Source organism: Lissotriton vulgaris, unplaced genomic scaffold (assembly GCF_964263255.1).
Source record: "Lissotriton vulgaris unplaced genomic scaffold, aLisVul1.2 SCAFFOLD_998, whole genome shotgun sequence".
NCBI classification, from domain to species: domain Eukaryota; kingdom Metazoa; phylum Chordata; class Amphibia; order Caudata; family Salamandridae; genus Lissotriton; species Lissotriton vulgaris.
Window position 1 is genome coordinate 609,510 of NW_028251137.1, and position 15,819 is coordinate 625,328.

General features: G+C 46.8%; 1 protein-coding gene across 1 annotated transcript in view; it reads left to right on the forward strand.

Moving 5' to 3' along the window:
* Window positions 1-15,819, forward strand: part of LYVE1 (lymphatic vessel endothelial hyaluronan receptor 1) — a 166,945-nt gene that overhangs the window by 60,301 nt on the left and 90,825 nt on the right. Inside the window, exons 2-3 of the mRNA XM_086950733.1 lie at window positions 10,383-10,554; window positions 10,636-10,775. Coding sequence (XP_086806859.1) covers window positions 10,383-10,554; window positions 10,636-10,775 — 312 coding nt within the window. The remainder of the gene's footprint in view (window positions 1-10,382; window positions 10,555-10,635; window positions 10,776-15,819) is intronic.

Consider the following 15,819-nt stretch of genomic DNA (forward strand, 5'->3'; position numbering starts at 1 on the left):
AACCCCATGTTAGATTTGACATGCTTCAGCAGCCCAGCCAACATTTCCTTGTCAATGTATTTGCCCTTCTGTTCAGAGTCTCCCAACCACTCAGCCTCGCCTTCAGAGGAACCAGAAGACTCCGGACCTGTGCCCTTAGACCGAGCACCATCACCTCCCATTCCGCAAAGAGTCTCTCTGATGAGACGCTTAAGCCTGGCATCACCGCACACCCTGCGATGCCGAGACCTGGCAGGAGAAGAGGAGGAGGAGGAATCAGAGGAAGAGGAGCGTTCCCGATGGCGGCTCTTCCTCGCATGTTTCCCCATGTCGACCGGACTACAGCAACTCAGGCAACAAGGAAACAAAGACCAGGATCAGCAAAACAAATGAGGAACGCTCGAGCGCTCCCAAAACGACAGTAACCAACACACTGGCAGGAGAAATGACCACATTCACATCCCTATGCGGTACTCACCCGCGCGGGCCCCTGAATCCTCCCAAAGCGAAGGAGCCCGCATCAGAATGCCTGACTTCCGCCTCGCTGATCCCGAAAGACAGGCAATACGACCCGGAATGCGGAACCAAGCAACCCACCTTCTGTCGACCGAAAACACCACGCCCTCTCACCCCCCCTGAAAAGCAGGTCAAAACAGGAGGGGCGGCAGAAGACCCCAGCAACTCCATGCAGCGAATTGGGCCCGAACCACACCCCCCAAGCCCGGGAAGGAGGGTGAGGAACAGGAAGACACAAGGACACTCGTCCAGCATCATCCACGTGAGTAAAGCCAGCTCAGACAGGAGCATGAAACTCCTGCAACGCTCTCTCTCCGATAGGCAGAGACAGAAAAAAGAACAGGATGAATGCTGGGACCTGTACGCTTATGTACTCACAGAGGGAGAGCGAGGGGTAGGTCCAGCATTCCTTCGTTCTTTTTTCTGTGTGCGAGATGGGACTATCTCAATGGTTATGAAGGGGACGGGGACTAGAGCGACTTGGGGGTAATGAGTGTGAATAAGTGAATGTAAGTGTGTATGAGTGAGAACGTGTTGTTATGCATGCATGTCTACTGTTGTACCTGGCATGCTTCGTGACTTATAGAGTCACCTATGCAAAATGCTGGCACTGGCATAATGGAGAAAATATTTGCATATGGGATACCCACAGCAAAATGCTGGCCCTGGCACTGGAAGTAACTAATGGCATGGGGCAACTGTGGAAAAGTGCTGGCACTGGCATACTGAGGGAAATGCATGGTTGGCACTAGTGGCAGCATGCTAGAGCTGGCAAGTGGAGGAAATATTTGGAATAAGAGAGGAAAACCATTGCATATGTCAGAGGACAGTCAAGACAAATGCGGTCTTCGATATGCTAGATGTAATTTCTGGCCCTAGGATCATCCATAGTACATGGGCATCCTTAATCCCAAAAATCTGGCACATTGTATTTAATATTTAGGCAAAAGCGGCATCCGTGAGAAAATTCTGGCCCTGGCAATGGAGGTAGTTTTTGACATATAAGTGCACCCATAGGACATTTTTAAAACAAAATGAGATCACCTAATGGGACTGTCAAAATTCATTAGTTTTGCATACCATGAAGAGACAGGAAATTTGATTAGTGTCTTTTCTGGGCCAATGGCTTTTTAGCACATTTTTATGAAAATTTGCTTTAAAAAGCAACCGTACAGCCCATTTCTTTCACTATTTTGTCAGGTGAGAGACTCCCACGCACCCCGCAAACCACTCTATAAGATGTCAGACTCACATATGTCACTCACTACAATTCAGGGAAAAGATTCATTGTCATACCATGGTCAAAGGTCATATGATGTCAGTTCTTGTGATGTCATTGAGGTCGAAGGTTGTATGATGTCACCTCCGCTACGCCTGGCAATTTTGTGGATTGACGTCCATGAAGACTTTCAAGACCACAAAAAGTGAAAGGTATGGGAGAGACTCCCAATTACTGATTCACTGAATGAGAATCTGCAGTTTCTTTCAGCTGAAAACTCCACATGTGACTCTGTACAATTCCACCAACTTTATGAAATTATCATGGGAACAAGTGAGAAAGTATATATTCCCGTGGAAGAAGACATTGAGAATGTTGGAGAAATTTCTCAAAGTCATAACTTTGGGAACACTCATAACAAATGTATTGTTGACAAAAGATTTTAACACACATATGAGAGTCTACTATCAGAGCGAGTAATAGTTTACAGGCAAAATATTGTTTGCAAAAAGATGAATCAAGATGTGTTATTCTTGAATTATTCATTCCTTTATTCGATTCTCGTTATGCAGAACAAAAATTGAATAAAGGAATGAACAATTCAAGAATAACACCTCTCGAGTCATCTTCAGTTTTTAGCCTGTAACTTATTACTCGCTCTGATAGTTGACTCTCAGATACGTTTTATTATTTATGCTTTAAACTGGTGGCAAACCATTATTTAAGGTGAGCAACTCTTGTTCATTGTATTGTAAATGATAAAACGACGCACTTGTTTTGTGCGACAAACGGGTCCCCTAGCTACCTTTTTTTGTTCATTTTTTTTTTGTTGACAAACTTGCAGTCAGTTTGAAAATAGAATGGGAAAGTGCCCCAAAAGCTCCATTATTGATAGTTGGCAAGTGACGTCTTTTAAGGAAAAATGATTCCCAAGTGTAACAAAATTAATGAATTAATCCACCATACATACTACTGTGGTTTACTGGCAAGGCCTACTATCTGCAGCAATTATTGTAGGCAAGTATGAGTAAAGTAAGAAAGCACACTTTGCATAGATCTTTGAGTCCTACCATCTGAGGCCATGTAAATCCAGATAGATGATCCAATCTATTTTAGTATCGGTGAGAAATTTGTGATTTATTTTCAGCATTTATAAAGCGCACTGTTACCATTCAGTGTCCTGGCCCTGGTTGACCACTCCGAGGACTAGCCCCAAAGCTTATTGCTATTACCATGTTTTCAAGACCTTCCGAAAGGACATCAAGTCTGGTGCCTGTCTAAGGTCTGCTGGCAAGGCGTTCCAAGCCTTTGCTGCTCCCAAGGAGAAGCTTCTGCCTCCCCATCGGGCTTTCTTAATTCTTGGGATCACTATCAGCCCCTGATCGGTTGATCTCAGTGATCAAGCAGGTTTGTTCCACTGGGTCATGCACTGAGGGCCCAGCCCTTTAAGTGCCTTGAAAACTATGCATAATGCTTTAAATGCAATCCACTTGCGCACCGGCAGCCAATGTAATTTCACCAACTCTTGGGCGACAGAGGCAAATTTGGGAGTACCCGTAATCAGGCGGGCCGCTGCATTTTGCAGAGCTTGTAATTTATTGAAGAGCCCCTGTTGAGCATTGAGCAGTAGGCCGTTGCAATAATCCAGCCGAGACAGGATCAATCCAGACACTACTGTTTTTCTATGCTCAACTGGAAGAAAGGGCAGAATCTTGCGTAGGGACTTAAGAACAAAAAAGGTGGCTGAGGATAGCGCATTTACTTGGGGCCTAAAGGACGGTTTATCGTCCATCAGAACCCCAAGGTTCTTTTTTTTTTTTTTTTTTTAAACCTTTATTGATAAACATGGAAATACATTACAGTACATGAGGAATAAGGTTTTATTTTGTATTTTGGAGAAAAAAAACACAAACCAAAAAAATAAAGAAAATAACTGCAGAGTCTAAACAAAGGGCAGAAACATAAGTAATCCTTCTGGGGAGGGTGTACCATATCTACAACTGTACATAGTCTACAGGAAGAGCAGCAGGGAGGGGGAAAAGGGGGAACGAGAGATGGCCAGCAATACATCGACAAAATTCAAACTAGAAGGAACATCATGCTAAGGGGATTGTAGCACCTCCGGTGGAGGCTCAGATGGGGGGGTACAAATTTCACCACGATATTGGTTCCACTGATTCCACACCCTCCCCCATGTCTTGGGCCTGCCCCGAGCAATGTAGACTGTTTTTTCACGAAACATGCACCAGTCCATGTTTCTAGACCAGACCGACAGACTAGGTGCCCTAGACGACCCCCACAATTGCGCAATGTCACGCTTGGCGATCATGTTACCCAAGGTGGCCCATTGCGTCTGGGCCACATTATAATCATTGGGCTCCCACACATTTAAGGGACACCTTCGGGCCTCCGGCAAAAGCGAAACACCCGTCACCTCAGACATAACACCATGCACGCGTTTCCAAAAGGATGCTATCACCGGACATTCCCACAAAATATGAATGAATGTACCCACCATGCCACACCCACGCTTACACAAATCATCTGAGACATACTGCATACGCAGCAAGCGAGGACCCGTCATGTACACTCGGTGTAGGATTTTTAACTGCACCAATCTCAGACGGGCCGAGATTGCTACCTCCTTCGGGGAGGATATCGCCGCCTGCCAGTCTTCATCATTAAGTTCCAGTCCATCGCCGGTCCAGGCCGTGCGGAGCTGTAGAAGAAGGTCCGCTTTGTCGTTTATCAACTTTTTATATATAAGAGAGATCGTACTGTCCGGGACGTGTCCATCGAGTACTCTGTCCTCCAGGGGTGAGGATTCTGGAACGGGCGTGCCAGCCGGAAAAACAGAGAAAAGCGCGTGTCGGACTTGGAGGTACCGAAAGTATTCTCGAGGACCGAGATTGAATTCTAGTTGCAACTCTTCAAAAGATTTTATCTTGTCCTTCCGCCAAAGATCCCCCACCTTACTAATCCCAATAAGGTCCCATTTATCGAACCCCTTGGTGGTCCACAGATTGCACAACCTCTCAGCAGCGTAAAGTGGAGTCGCTCGAGTGAGAGTGTCGGACCTGCCCATAGCAGCATTAGCGTTGTACCAGACCCGCACTGCAATTCTGGTAGGCCCAGTCAATGCCACATCGGACCGTTTGGAATAAAGCGCCCTGTTATAGTCTCCGCCCGGCAGCAGCCATTTATCCATAGCAAAAGCCGGGTTAGAAACTGGACCATACATCACATGATTAACCGAGCTCAGTTGAGAGGCCCAGTAATATCGTCGTATATCCGGTAACGCAATACCGCCATCATACCAAGGCAACGTAAGCTTGGCCAAGGCAATCCGGGGACGTCCGGCCCACAACAGTTTCCTTTGTAGGCACTCGATCTCGTGGAAGTAGCTGGAAGGCACTAAATCCAAAGTATTCTGAAGCGCATACAAAAATCTGGGAAGGGACATCATTTTGAATAAGGCTGCCCTGCCCACCAGGGACAGCGGCAGTCTGCTCCAGGCTTTCACATCTGCTTTTAAGCGAGTAAGCGGGGGGAGTAAGTTGAGTCGATACATGACAACCGAATCACGCGAAATATAGATTCCTAAGGGCCAGATGTAGGTAGACATTTATTGACCGGTAAATGGCTATTCTAGATGTAGGTGGCCTATTTTACCGATTCGGTAAATTTACCGAATCGGTAAAATTCCGAATCGGTATTTTTACCGATTTGGTAATTTTGAAATGTAGGTGGGACTCTTCTGAGTCCCACAGGCCTTACCGAATTGGTATTTTACCACCCAATCCAATTGGGTGGTAAAATACCGATTCCAGGTGTGCATGCACATCTGTGCATGCACACCTATGGCATGTGACAGACGGACATGCCCTCAGGGCATGTCTGTGTGCCACATGTCACACATGCCTTAAATCCGGGTGCTAGAGGGTGTCAAAGTGACACCCCCTGCACCCTTGCAAAATTCTGTTTTTACCGAATCGGTAAATACCGATTCGGTAATGCCCATTGATTCCTATGGGCTTCAATGCCCATAGGAATCAATGGGCATTACCGAATCGGTATTTACCGATTCGGTAAATACCGATTCTTACAGAATCGGTAATTCAATTACCGATTCTTTCTACATCTCCCCCCTTCTATTTTACTGATTCATAAATACCGAATCGGTAAAATTCAGTATTTATGAATCGGTAAAATTAACTTACCTACATCTGGCCCTAAATATTTAAACCCGGTGGATGAAATCTGTATAGGACAGTTGCGTGGTACGAGTGGTATATCGTCAGTGAGCGAATACACACAAGACTTGCCCCAATTGATGACCAGTCCTGAGTTCCTCCCAAAGGAATGAAGGACGTCGAACAGTACCCCCAGAGATTTCCGAGGGGAGGTGAGGTAAAGGAGAATGTCGTCCACATAAAGTGAAATGCGATCTTCAAAACCGGGGACCCACCTGATACCCTTGAGGGATGGCTCCCATCGCAACCAGGCGGCCAAGGGCTCGAGAGCCAAGGCAAAAAGCAGCGGAGAAAGAGGGCATCCTTGCCGCGTACCCCTTCCCAGAACAAAGGGAGCCGACACTCGACCGTTAACGACCACCTGGGTCAGGGGCTCCTCCTATAGTAATCGGACCCACCCGATGAACACCGGTCCGAAGCCAAACTTCGTCAGAGCCGCCCATATATATGGCCATTCCACTGTATCAAATGCCATAGTGGCATCTAAAGAAACCAAAATGCCCAGCTCACGCAGCGTCTCCGCCCTCGCCAGCACGCCATGAAGACGGCGTAAATTCAGTGCAGTATTACGGGCCGGAATACAGCCAGATTGGTCTGGGTGTACCAAATCTCCGATCACTTTAATCAGACGGTTAGCTAATATTTTCGCCAAGACTTTAGGTTCCACATTCAGAAGTGAAATAGGTCTATAGGAGGTACAGAATTCACAGGGTTTACCCTCTTTAGGGATCACCACAATGGACGCTAAGCGCTGATCATGGGGGAGCGAACCCCTCTCCCTGGACTCCAAGAACATCGAGCGAAGATACAACGCCATTTTATTCGGACACAACTTATACAGCTCGATGGGTATACCGTTTGGGCCCGTGGCTTTTCCAGAGCGGATGGAGCGAATAGCGAGCGCTACTTCATCAGTGGAGAAATCCACCTCCATTAGCTCTCTATCAGAGTCGGACAGGCAAGGCAAAGCAATATCCCTAAGCAAAAGATGGGACTTTTCCTCCGGCCGGTCCGAGACCGGCGCATACACCATTCGAAAGTGACAAGCAAATTCTTCCACAATCTCCAACGGATCCGTCACACGTACACCATCCACTCGCTCAACCACAGGCACCACATGATTCAATCTCTCCCTTTTGTCCAACCAAGCTATCAACTTCCCCGCCTTATCGCCCACATCATAAAAACAGCCCTGTTGTTCTCGACTCATAGCTTTCGCGGCATTCGTAACCAAGGCTTTATAATCAGACTGCTTCAGTTGCAAAACATTCACTTTTTCACGCGTGACCCCACCCTCAAGATCCCTCTCCAAAGCCACTATATCAGACTCCAGCTGTTCAACCTCAAGATTCTCAACCCTCTACCCCCATCCCGAAAGTGAGTAGTCAGGTCCCCCAAACCCCACGAAGGAAACACAGAATAAGCAACAATACGTAGCCTCAAGAACAATGCAAACAAAAAAAGAAGACCCATCCCCCCTCCCCCAGGATACCAGAACAACAACCCCCCACCCTGCACCCCTGCAAATCATAAAACCACCCCATTCAGCAATGTGCCTGTCGCCCTACCCCAAAAAAACTAAACTACAAGAAGAAAAGGAAAAAACCCCCGGAGGAGGAAAAGTCCCCGAGCTCCCCGCCGCCCCAGGGTTTGTCTTGAAGAAAGTCATCGACCCAAAAAAGATAACAATCCACCGTAACACAATACGATGGTAGCACACACCAGTGCCTCTACTCCTCCTGGTCCCGTTGGCTGCCTTCAGCACCTCTGGATTGTTCCGCATTGTCCCGTGGCATAGATAATGTGTCCAACCAGTCACTGACCACCTCTGGCATATCAAAGAAGAGCACTCGTTCATTATATTCAATGCGCAATCGGGCGGGGAAAAACATAGCATACTTCATGACCAGGTCTCTTAATCTCCGCTTCACCCCAGTAAATCCCAGTCTCTGCTTCTGCACTGAAGGGGTAAAATCAGTGTAAAAGTTGATGGACGCATTCTCAAACTTAGTGGGGCTGTTAGTCCTCGAAGCCTGCAAAATGGCGTCCCTGTCTCTGAAGTTTAAGATCCGCGCAATGATGGGTAGCGGGGCCGACCCCTGCTTGCGTCTGCCGCCCGGAATTCTGTGGGCGCGCTCCACCGCAAAAAGGTTACTCAGGCCCTTAGGGGCGAGGTGGTTGACGATCAGCTCCTCAACGAGCAAGTCCGTGGATTGATCGGCTGAGGACTCCGGAACTCCGACTATGCGAACATTATTGCGCCTAGCGCGACTTTTGAAATCTTCAAGCTGGTGGGCAAACTGGTCACTCGAGGTCCGAAGAGTCCGGATCTCAGTCTGGAGTTCGGAGACATCAGTGGTGAGACTGGCTGTCTTGACATCCAACGACTTGACTCTCTCGTTGGTTTTGGCCAAGTCCGCCCTGATCAGGCCCACATCCACCGCCACCGTGTCGATCTTGACTGCCAAGGTTTCGTATTGTTGGCCCATGGACGATTGTATGCTAGCGATGGCGCCCATCACATCTCGAAGTGTTGGCTCCTCCGACTCCGGGGGGCCACCACCAAGGTCCTCCGGGGTTTTACCAGTCCCGCCGGGCAAGCCCTTATTACGCGCAAATCTGTCCATAATGGTAGTCTGAGTCACGCCACCGCGAGTCACATTCTTGAGGGACCGCTTGTCACTCTCAGACTTGGCTGCCATGGTGGGATGTGCGCCCCTCAGGGGCTTTTGGGACCTGGTGTAAATGGCTCCCCCCAAGGAAAACTACGAGAGATTGAAATGCAGGGCGTCGGTGAAGATCAGTCAAGCGACTGCGCTCACAGGCCAGCTCGATCACTAGGCAGCCACCTCCAATCTTCGTAGCCAGAGAAAACGAAAACGAAAGTAGACCCCGGGTAGCCGTCCCCTACCACAGGCCGTTGTTGTTCAACTACTTTCGGGGTGCTCCAGATGCCCAAGTCCCGGGATGAACCACGGTGTAGGCCTCCAGGCTTCAGGAAGGAGTAATTCGGGCGCCCGGCATCCAATTCAAAATCTGAAAAAGGCCTTTCAGATCAGGAGAGTCGTGGCTATTAGAACCCGTCGTCAGAAACAGGATTTGCGCCAGGATAGACGGTGGAGGGGGCGAGGGTTTCGGGAGCTCACAGCTCATGCGACCATCTTGGATGCGCGCTAAGCTCCTCCAACCCCAAGGTTCTTGACCTTGGCAACAGGTGAGGGAGGGACACCCAACTCTTCCGGCCACCATCTTGGGGACCAGAAATTCTCTCTAGCCCCAAAGAGGAGAACCTCGGTCTTGGCTGAGTTCAGTTTTAGGCAATTCCCTGCCATCCAGTCACTGACTGAAAGCATGCAATCTTTGAACCTGCTGGCCGTGCCTTCCTCTCCTCCCGGTAGCAGCGACACCACGATCTGTGTGTCGTCTGCATATGATGTTAAATTAAAACCAAAGGCTCTGATGACTGGTGCTAGGGTGGAAACATAAACATTAAAAAGAGTTGGACTCATTGATGAGCCCTGGGGAACCCCACAAGGGAGTACGAACGGACTGGATTCTTGATCATCCAAGGTCACCACCTGACTCCTGTTGGAAAGGAAAGCTTTCAAGATCTTAAGTGCTTTGCCCTGAATCCCCGAGGCCCTCAGCCGGCCCACCAGTATCATGTGGTGGACCGTATCAAAGGCCGCGGACAGGTCCAACAGGATCAGTGCGGCTTCTCCTCCAGCGTCCATCAGGATGAGGAGATTTGCTGAATCTGCCCGCTGTTCATACAAAGCAGTGTTTTATAGCAATTGCATTAAGAACTGCAGTAATGTGTGTGTTGTGTTTATGTTACAATGAATAAATGCAGGCTTTTTTACCTTTCTAAAATGAATTTTTTTGTTATTTTCTGACATGCCCTGTAGGAATATTTGTGACACCAAAGCCTTATTCACTAACCCCGTCAGCGTCTCGAGACCCTCACGGGTCAGTAGTCGTGCTCTATAAACCTTGTTTGATTGATTGATTGATTGACCCCTTGCAATCATCGACATAAGTAACTGGTCAAGTCTCCGCCATGCGCTTAGTGAACTATTTACTTATTTGCGTGGTGCTCCTATCTCAGAAGAGAAAAGATGCGGGTACTTAATCTGAAACCAGCCTAGAACTCCTGTTGACCGTAAAGGCCAGGCCTGAAAGGGGCGTGTTGTAGTATTTATCGTTAAAGTACTACTCATCACTCATTCAAACAGAAACTAGCCTTGAGAAAGCACAGAAGCACGAATTGCAGTTATCAACAATGGGCGACCGTGTTTGTTTTTAAGAACCACAATCTTATACATGCTTGCCTGACTTTTTTGGCTCTTGAAAAAGCAGTCTTGTAAAATTATTGATTGTAAATCTTATCTGTGAACTTGCCAATTCGTTTCCAGATCTATCCTTTGAAGAGTGCCGAATTAAGGGGGTCACCTTGGTGAAGCCTAAAGATGGCGGATACCGCTTTGACTATGCCACAGCAGCAACTGTCTGCGAACAATTTGGATTCATTCTGGCAAATAAAAGTCACATAGAGGAGGTCAACACCCATGGTTTTGAAACTTGCAGGTACTCTCCTTTATGTTTAATTTGTAATATATGGTTTTCAAATGCAATTTACATCATAATGTGGGGTTGTGTTTTTTGCAGTTTTGGATGGGTGGCAGACGGCTTTGGAGTCATTTCTCGAATTCATGCAAACGAGAAATGCGGACAGAGCAAGATAGGAGCTGTAACGTGGTCTGTGAGCCTATCAAAGACCTTCAACGCCTATTGTTTTAATGCATCAGGTAAGAAAATGTAAAGACTTGTTCTAGAAGGCTATTTCCTCCAGCTAATATACACATTAGTCTTCTAGGCACATGCATGATTTGTAGCCTCATAAAAAGAAATAGTGCGGTGACGGCTCACAGAGGGAGTGCTGCGGGGCAAAAGGGTGAGGCGGGAGAGGGGCAGGGTGGGGATTAGTGAACTCGGACATAAGACAGACAGGAGTAAAGTAAGTAATTAAACAAATAAAACTATTTACCTTGCGCTCCCTGCATCACCAACTTGGCGATGCAGCTAACGCAAGGTAAATAGTTTTTTTAATTTAATTAATAACTTTTATCCTGTCCATCGTATGTCCGAGTCCGCTACTCTCACCCTGCCCCTCCCCCCACCCCAGTGCCCCACAGCACTCCCTCTGCCAGCCGCCACTGAAATAGGGGTGGGTGAAATCTGAAATTCTGACCTCGGAGCTGCACACTAGTGGCTCCCTACCACAGGAAGGGTTGTCCCTCACAGGCAGGAATTCTGGGAACAGCTGAAAATTGTGCCTGCCCAACAACCACCACTCAACATCAAAAATGCTTCCTGCTACTGCGCTGGGCTGCTTTAGTGACCTCTCTTCTAGTCTTTCACAAAAATCTGAGAACTGTGCCTTATGGGCAGAGACAAAACTCTGGGGCCCTTGCGCAGCCACTGCATCATTACTTTTTTGCCGCAGTGGCGTGGCAATCAGTGCACCACACAGCGCCATATCTACAAACTAACACATCGGGTCGAAGGTGTCAGTTTGTAGAGCCTGGCACCACATTATACCTGCTCCAGGTATAATGTAAGCAGGGTAGGCGTTCCAATGCAAAAAAGCCATGCAGAACTGGCACAGTGAAATTTACAACATTTCACTGCAACTCTCTATGACTTCACTGCATCAAAATCCTTACACTTGCTCAGACCAGGTGTAAGGAATGACACAGGGTTTTTACAATGGGACTCACCTATGTATTCTGGTGCATTGCTGGAGTTTTACAACCAACTCCAGCAATGGGTCACTTTTGTGCCAACAGATGTATCAGAATTTCTGACGCATCTGTTATTCCTTGTGCCATGGAGTCCTGTATCGTAAATATAGCGCAACCATGGTGTGGCAAGGACATTTGGCGCAGGTGCAAGGAAACTGGCGCATGGATGTTGATGCGTCAGTTTCTTGTAAATGAGGCCCCAGGTGTGTCTGGAACATTTATATGTGGGTCCAGGATCATTTATAGGACCCACCTCAAACACACATACACAGAGCAGTAATGTTGAATCAAGAACTGGGGAGTACTTTGACCACTCTCTCCGCTCCTATTTCTTCTTGTTATTGAACCTTTGCTTGTTTCCATTAGGAAATGTAATGATATTGTTGGTATTAATATTAAGAAGTCTCCATTGCGATTGTTTTAAGCTAAACTTCTTCCGACTTCAAATTGCTGGCACAGTACTTTACATACTGGTTTGTTAAAACATTTGCTTTTTGATTGTCCTTCTGTTTCAAAATTTTGGACAAAAGTTTGGGATGTTATAAAAAAAAGACTTAATATCCATTTAGATTTTTCATTTAAATTGTTAATTTGTCAATCTGTTCTTTCTTAAAAACTTCCTAACTCACAAGGTAAACTTTTCAATGTTTTGTTATCTGCCGCTTTAAAATCCATTACAAGATGTTGGAAAGATGTTTCATTATTATTCAGGCTCCCTGTTTTCCATTTTTACTGATTTTTACAGATAAATACAGACTGAAAATCATTCATATTCTTGTCTGTATTTATTTTTAAATGTGGATAAAAACGGAAATAGGGTGCTTTTTGAGTGATTCTAAATACACTTTGCCATGACTGCCAGGCCGGTAACTATGGATTGATACGTAAGGGAGTTAAAAAAAGGAATTTTAGTAAAGAGGCTTAAAGAGCAGTAGATATGCATAATGCTGATACTGAAATGTGCATATTTTCCTATAAGTGAATTGATTTATCTTCTGCGGGTGTTCATATCTCTGAAACAGGGCAGGCACTTCAAATGAATGTGAAAATATACCAGTTTCAGCAATATTTTTTCACAAAACCCATAATAAATATGGATAAATACAGAGGAAGCAGACAAAAATAAGTACGGATAAATACAGACGGAAATGCCCACAAAAAAATACCATAGAACTGGGAGCCCTCGGTTGCAACTCGGCTTAATGAGAGTATTACTGCTTGCCCTGCTCTCTGTTGTGGAGGGGCACCCCAGACCTCTTGTCCACCCTTTGCCTGGGGCCTGTTTTTCATGCTGTGGCTGCCCCTCCATGGCCTCAGTGTCAGCTACGGAGTTAGTCAGCCGGACCCCTCACCTGGTTATCCCCCATTGCTTGAGGCCTAGAGCAGAACTCCAGCAGCTGGTTGGCATGTCCCGTGGGATACTCCTCAAATGGCTCTTCTGTCTCCAAGGCTCTCTGGTCCCGATAGGACAGCAGCTTCAAAAACCTTCAACAGTAGACTCCTGTAGGCAGGACAGGGTGTTCCCATGCCAGTCTCTTCATCTCTGACTATCATATTCGATCTGACATTGGTGTTTTTGGATACCAAGGCTTGAGCCTCATTACTCCACATTCACTTTGAATTTTTTAAGTTGCAAGTCTGTTTTCTTGTTTATCTGTCACACATTGTCACAGGTGAACTGGTTTTCGGGGTTAGTGCATTAATGCGTCACATATAGCAGAAATGTTTTTGGATCAGTGGGTTTTCCCACTCCTTTGTAGAATTTCTTGGTGAGTTTGCTGAGATGGTTTTCCAACATTTCACCTCCTAAATCTCTGTGGACGTCTGCTCTTCTTGTGAAGCAAGTAGCACCTCCTGCTATCTGAATGGCCTTGTTTTACAGTTTTGGGCAAGATTTACAATACTTCGCCTGGCAACTGCTCCAAACCGGTAATGCATAAGTCATTGTGAGGCAAATAATTGTGTGGTTTGCACACACCTTGCTCCACTTTGGCATTTACGTGGTCTTCAAAAGCAGGTTCAATGCAGCCAGTGTGTTTTATACATTCTGGGGAGTTTTATTAATGTGGATTCTCTGTGTTCCATACTTAGTGAAAAGCTTTGGGTACATCTAAAAAGACTACTCTAGTGGATTAATTGATGTTAAATCCATGACTTATAATATCCACCTCTCTGAGAAGTTGATTATTTGTTGAATTCCTTTTCAGGAAACCCACATTGTTCTTGTTCTTTGGTGCAACATTATTTGCTAGTTGAGAAGTCGCTGAGACACACAAGAAGGACCTTTTCAAGGAGCATGTTAGAACCGGCTGTCTCTAGTTGGCAGAGGTATGCACTTCTGACAAATAGGGACACACCTTTTCTAGTCAGGGCAAGGGGATCACACCCTTTGATAACCCCTGCTCACCCCCTTGGTAGCTTGGCAGAGCAGACAGGCTTATCTCAGAGGCTGTGTGTTAAGCATTTATGACCACATACAGTAATGAAGTGAATACACTACAAATGGACACGACACAGTAGTATTATAAAAATAAGGATTTTTATATAAGGCTTAGCACAAGACCAAATAACGACAAAAATATACCACAATCTTAATAAATACTCTTGGAAGGGAAAATAATAGTTCAAAGGTAGTTTCTTCTTAGCACAAAGTCTTTAGGATCAAAAGCAACTCTTCTTCTTGGAACACAGTTCTTGGCAACAATGTAACCCACACGGGAGTCACACGATGTCGAGGCAAAGTTAATCCAAAGGTTCGGCGTCGACCGCGAGGAGCGCTACGTCGAGCCCGGAGTCACACGGACCCCCAACCACACAGTACCTTAGGAAAATGAAGCACACGATGATCAGCGGCGTCGAGCAATCCGGCGTCGCGTCGTCGGTGTCGATCAGGCCTCAGTAGTCATCGATGTCGATGATGCTGTTGCAAGAGTGAGCAGCGCTCACGGCGTCGAGAGGGCTTTGAAGTCGATGCGATCAGCAGTGGTGCAGACACGAGGTCCCTTGGAGCTGGAGCCGAACTCACTACTCACTGGTGTTGCTGCTGGCGTTGATCGGGCCCGGCGGCCGGCGTCGAGGAAGCGGGACACTGGAGCCGTTACTCACGATGTCGAGCTGGATTCGGCGACGTCCGTCGTCGTCGAGATTGCTGGTTCTTTCAGAGGTGCTGGATTCACAGGTTCCAGCAAATAGCACTTTAAGCAGATGAAGTCCTTTAGCCCTGTGAATTCAACAGGAGGCTGGCACTCTTCCAACCCTTGGAGATTTTCTTAGCAAAGTTTGAGAGTACACACACAGTTCCTCTCTCCTGGTTCCTTGGCAAAAATAAAGAAGCAATGGAGGATTCCCCCCAGCAAACAGCACACTGGCAGAAGGGGTAGGCAAGTCCTTGGATCAGCAGGCTTCTTGTCCTTGGTTCAGGTTTCCTTGTCAGAAGTGATCTAAAGTCTTGGTTCAGGGGTCCTTCTTTTATACCCCTTTTTGGCTTTGATCCCTTTGTCCATGCAGGGGAATTTCCCAACATTCTGGGTCTGTTGTGGGTGGAGCCAGGCAGAGGCACCTGGCCTATTCACTGAGCAGGGCTGGGTCCTCAGACGCCCAGCAGGAGGTGGAGCCAGCATTATATCAGGCAGGGCAGGCTATCAGCAACTACTCTCCCCCACTCTCAACGCAAATGTCCCACTCATCCCACACTGACTCATTCAGACCTCTGGAGCCAACCAGCTCCTGTCACACACACACCAAACCAGCAGAAACCAGAAATGGTTAGACAAGAAAATAGCCACTTTCTAAAAGTGCTATTTTCAAACCCAGATTCTAAAAACCATCCACACCAACGGATGCGTAATTAAACCCCGAGTTCAGGGATACCAAACTCGACATTGCACCATGCTCCCCGAGCCAGCTAGGATTATAGCATTAATAATCCTGGCAGCCCATTCTAACTAATGGAGAGCAGGTTACCTCGCAATAGTGAAAAACGAATATGGCTGTAATTCACTATTAGGACATGCCAACTTGGTCAGGCCTGTCCTGCCTTATACTTACA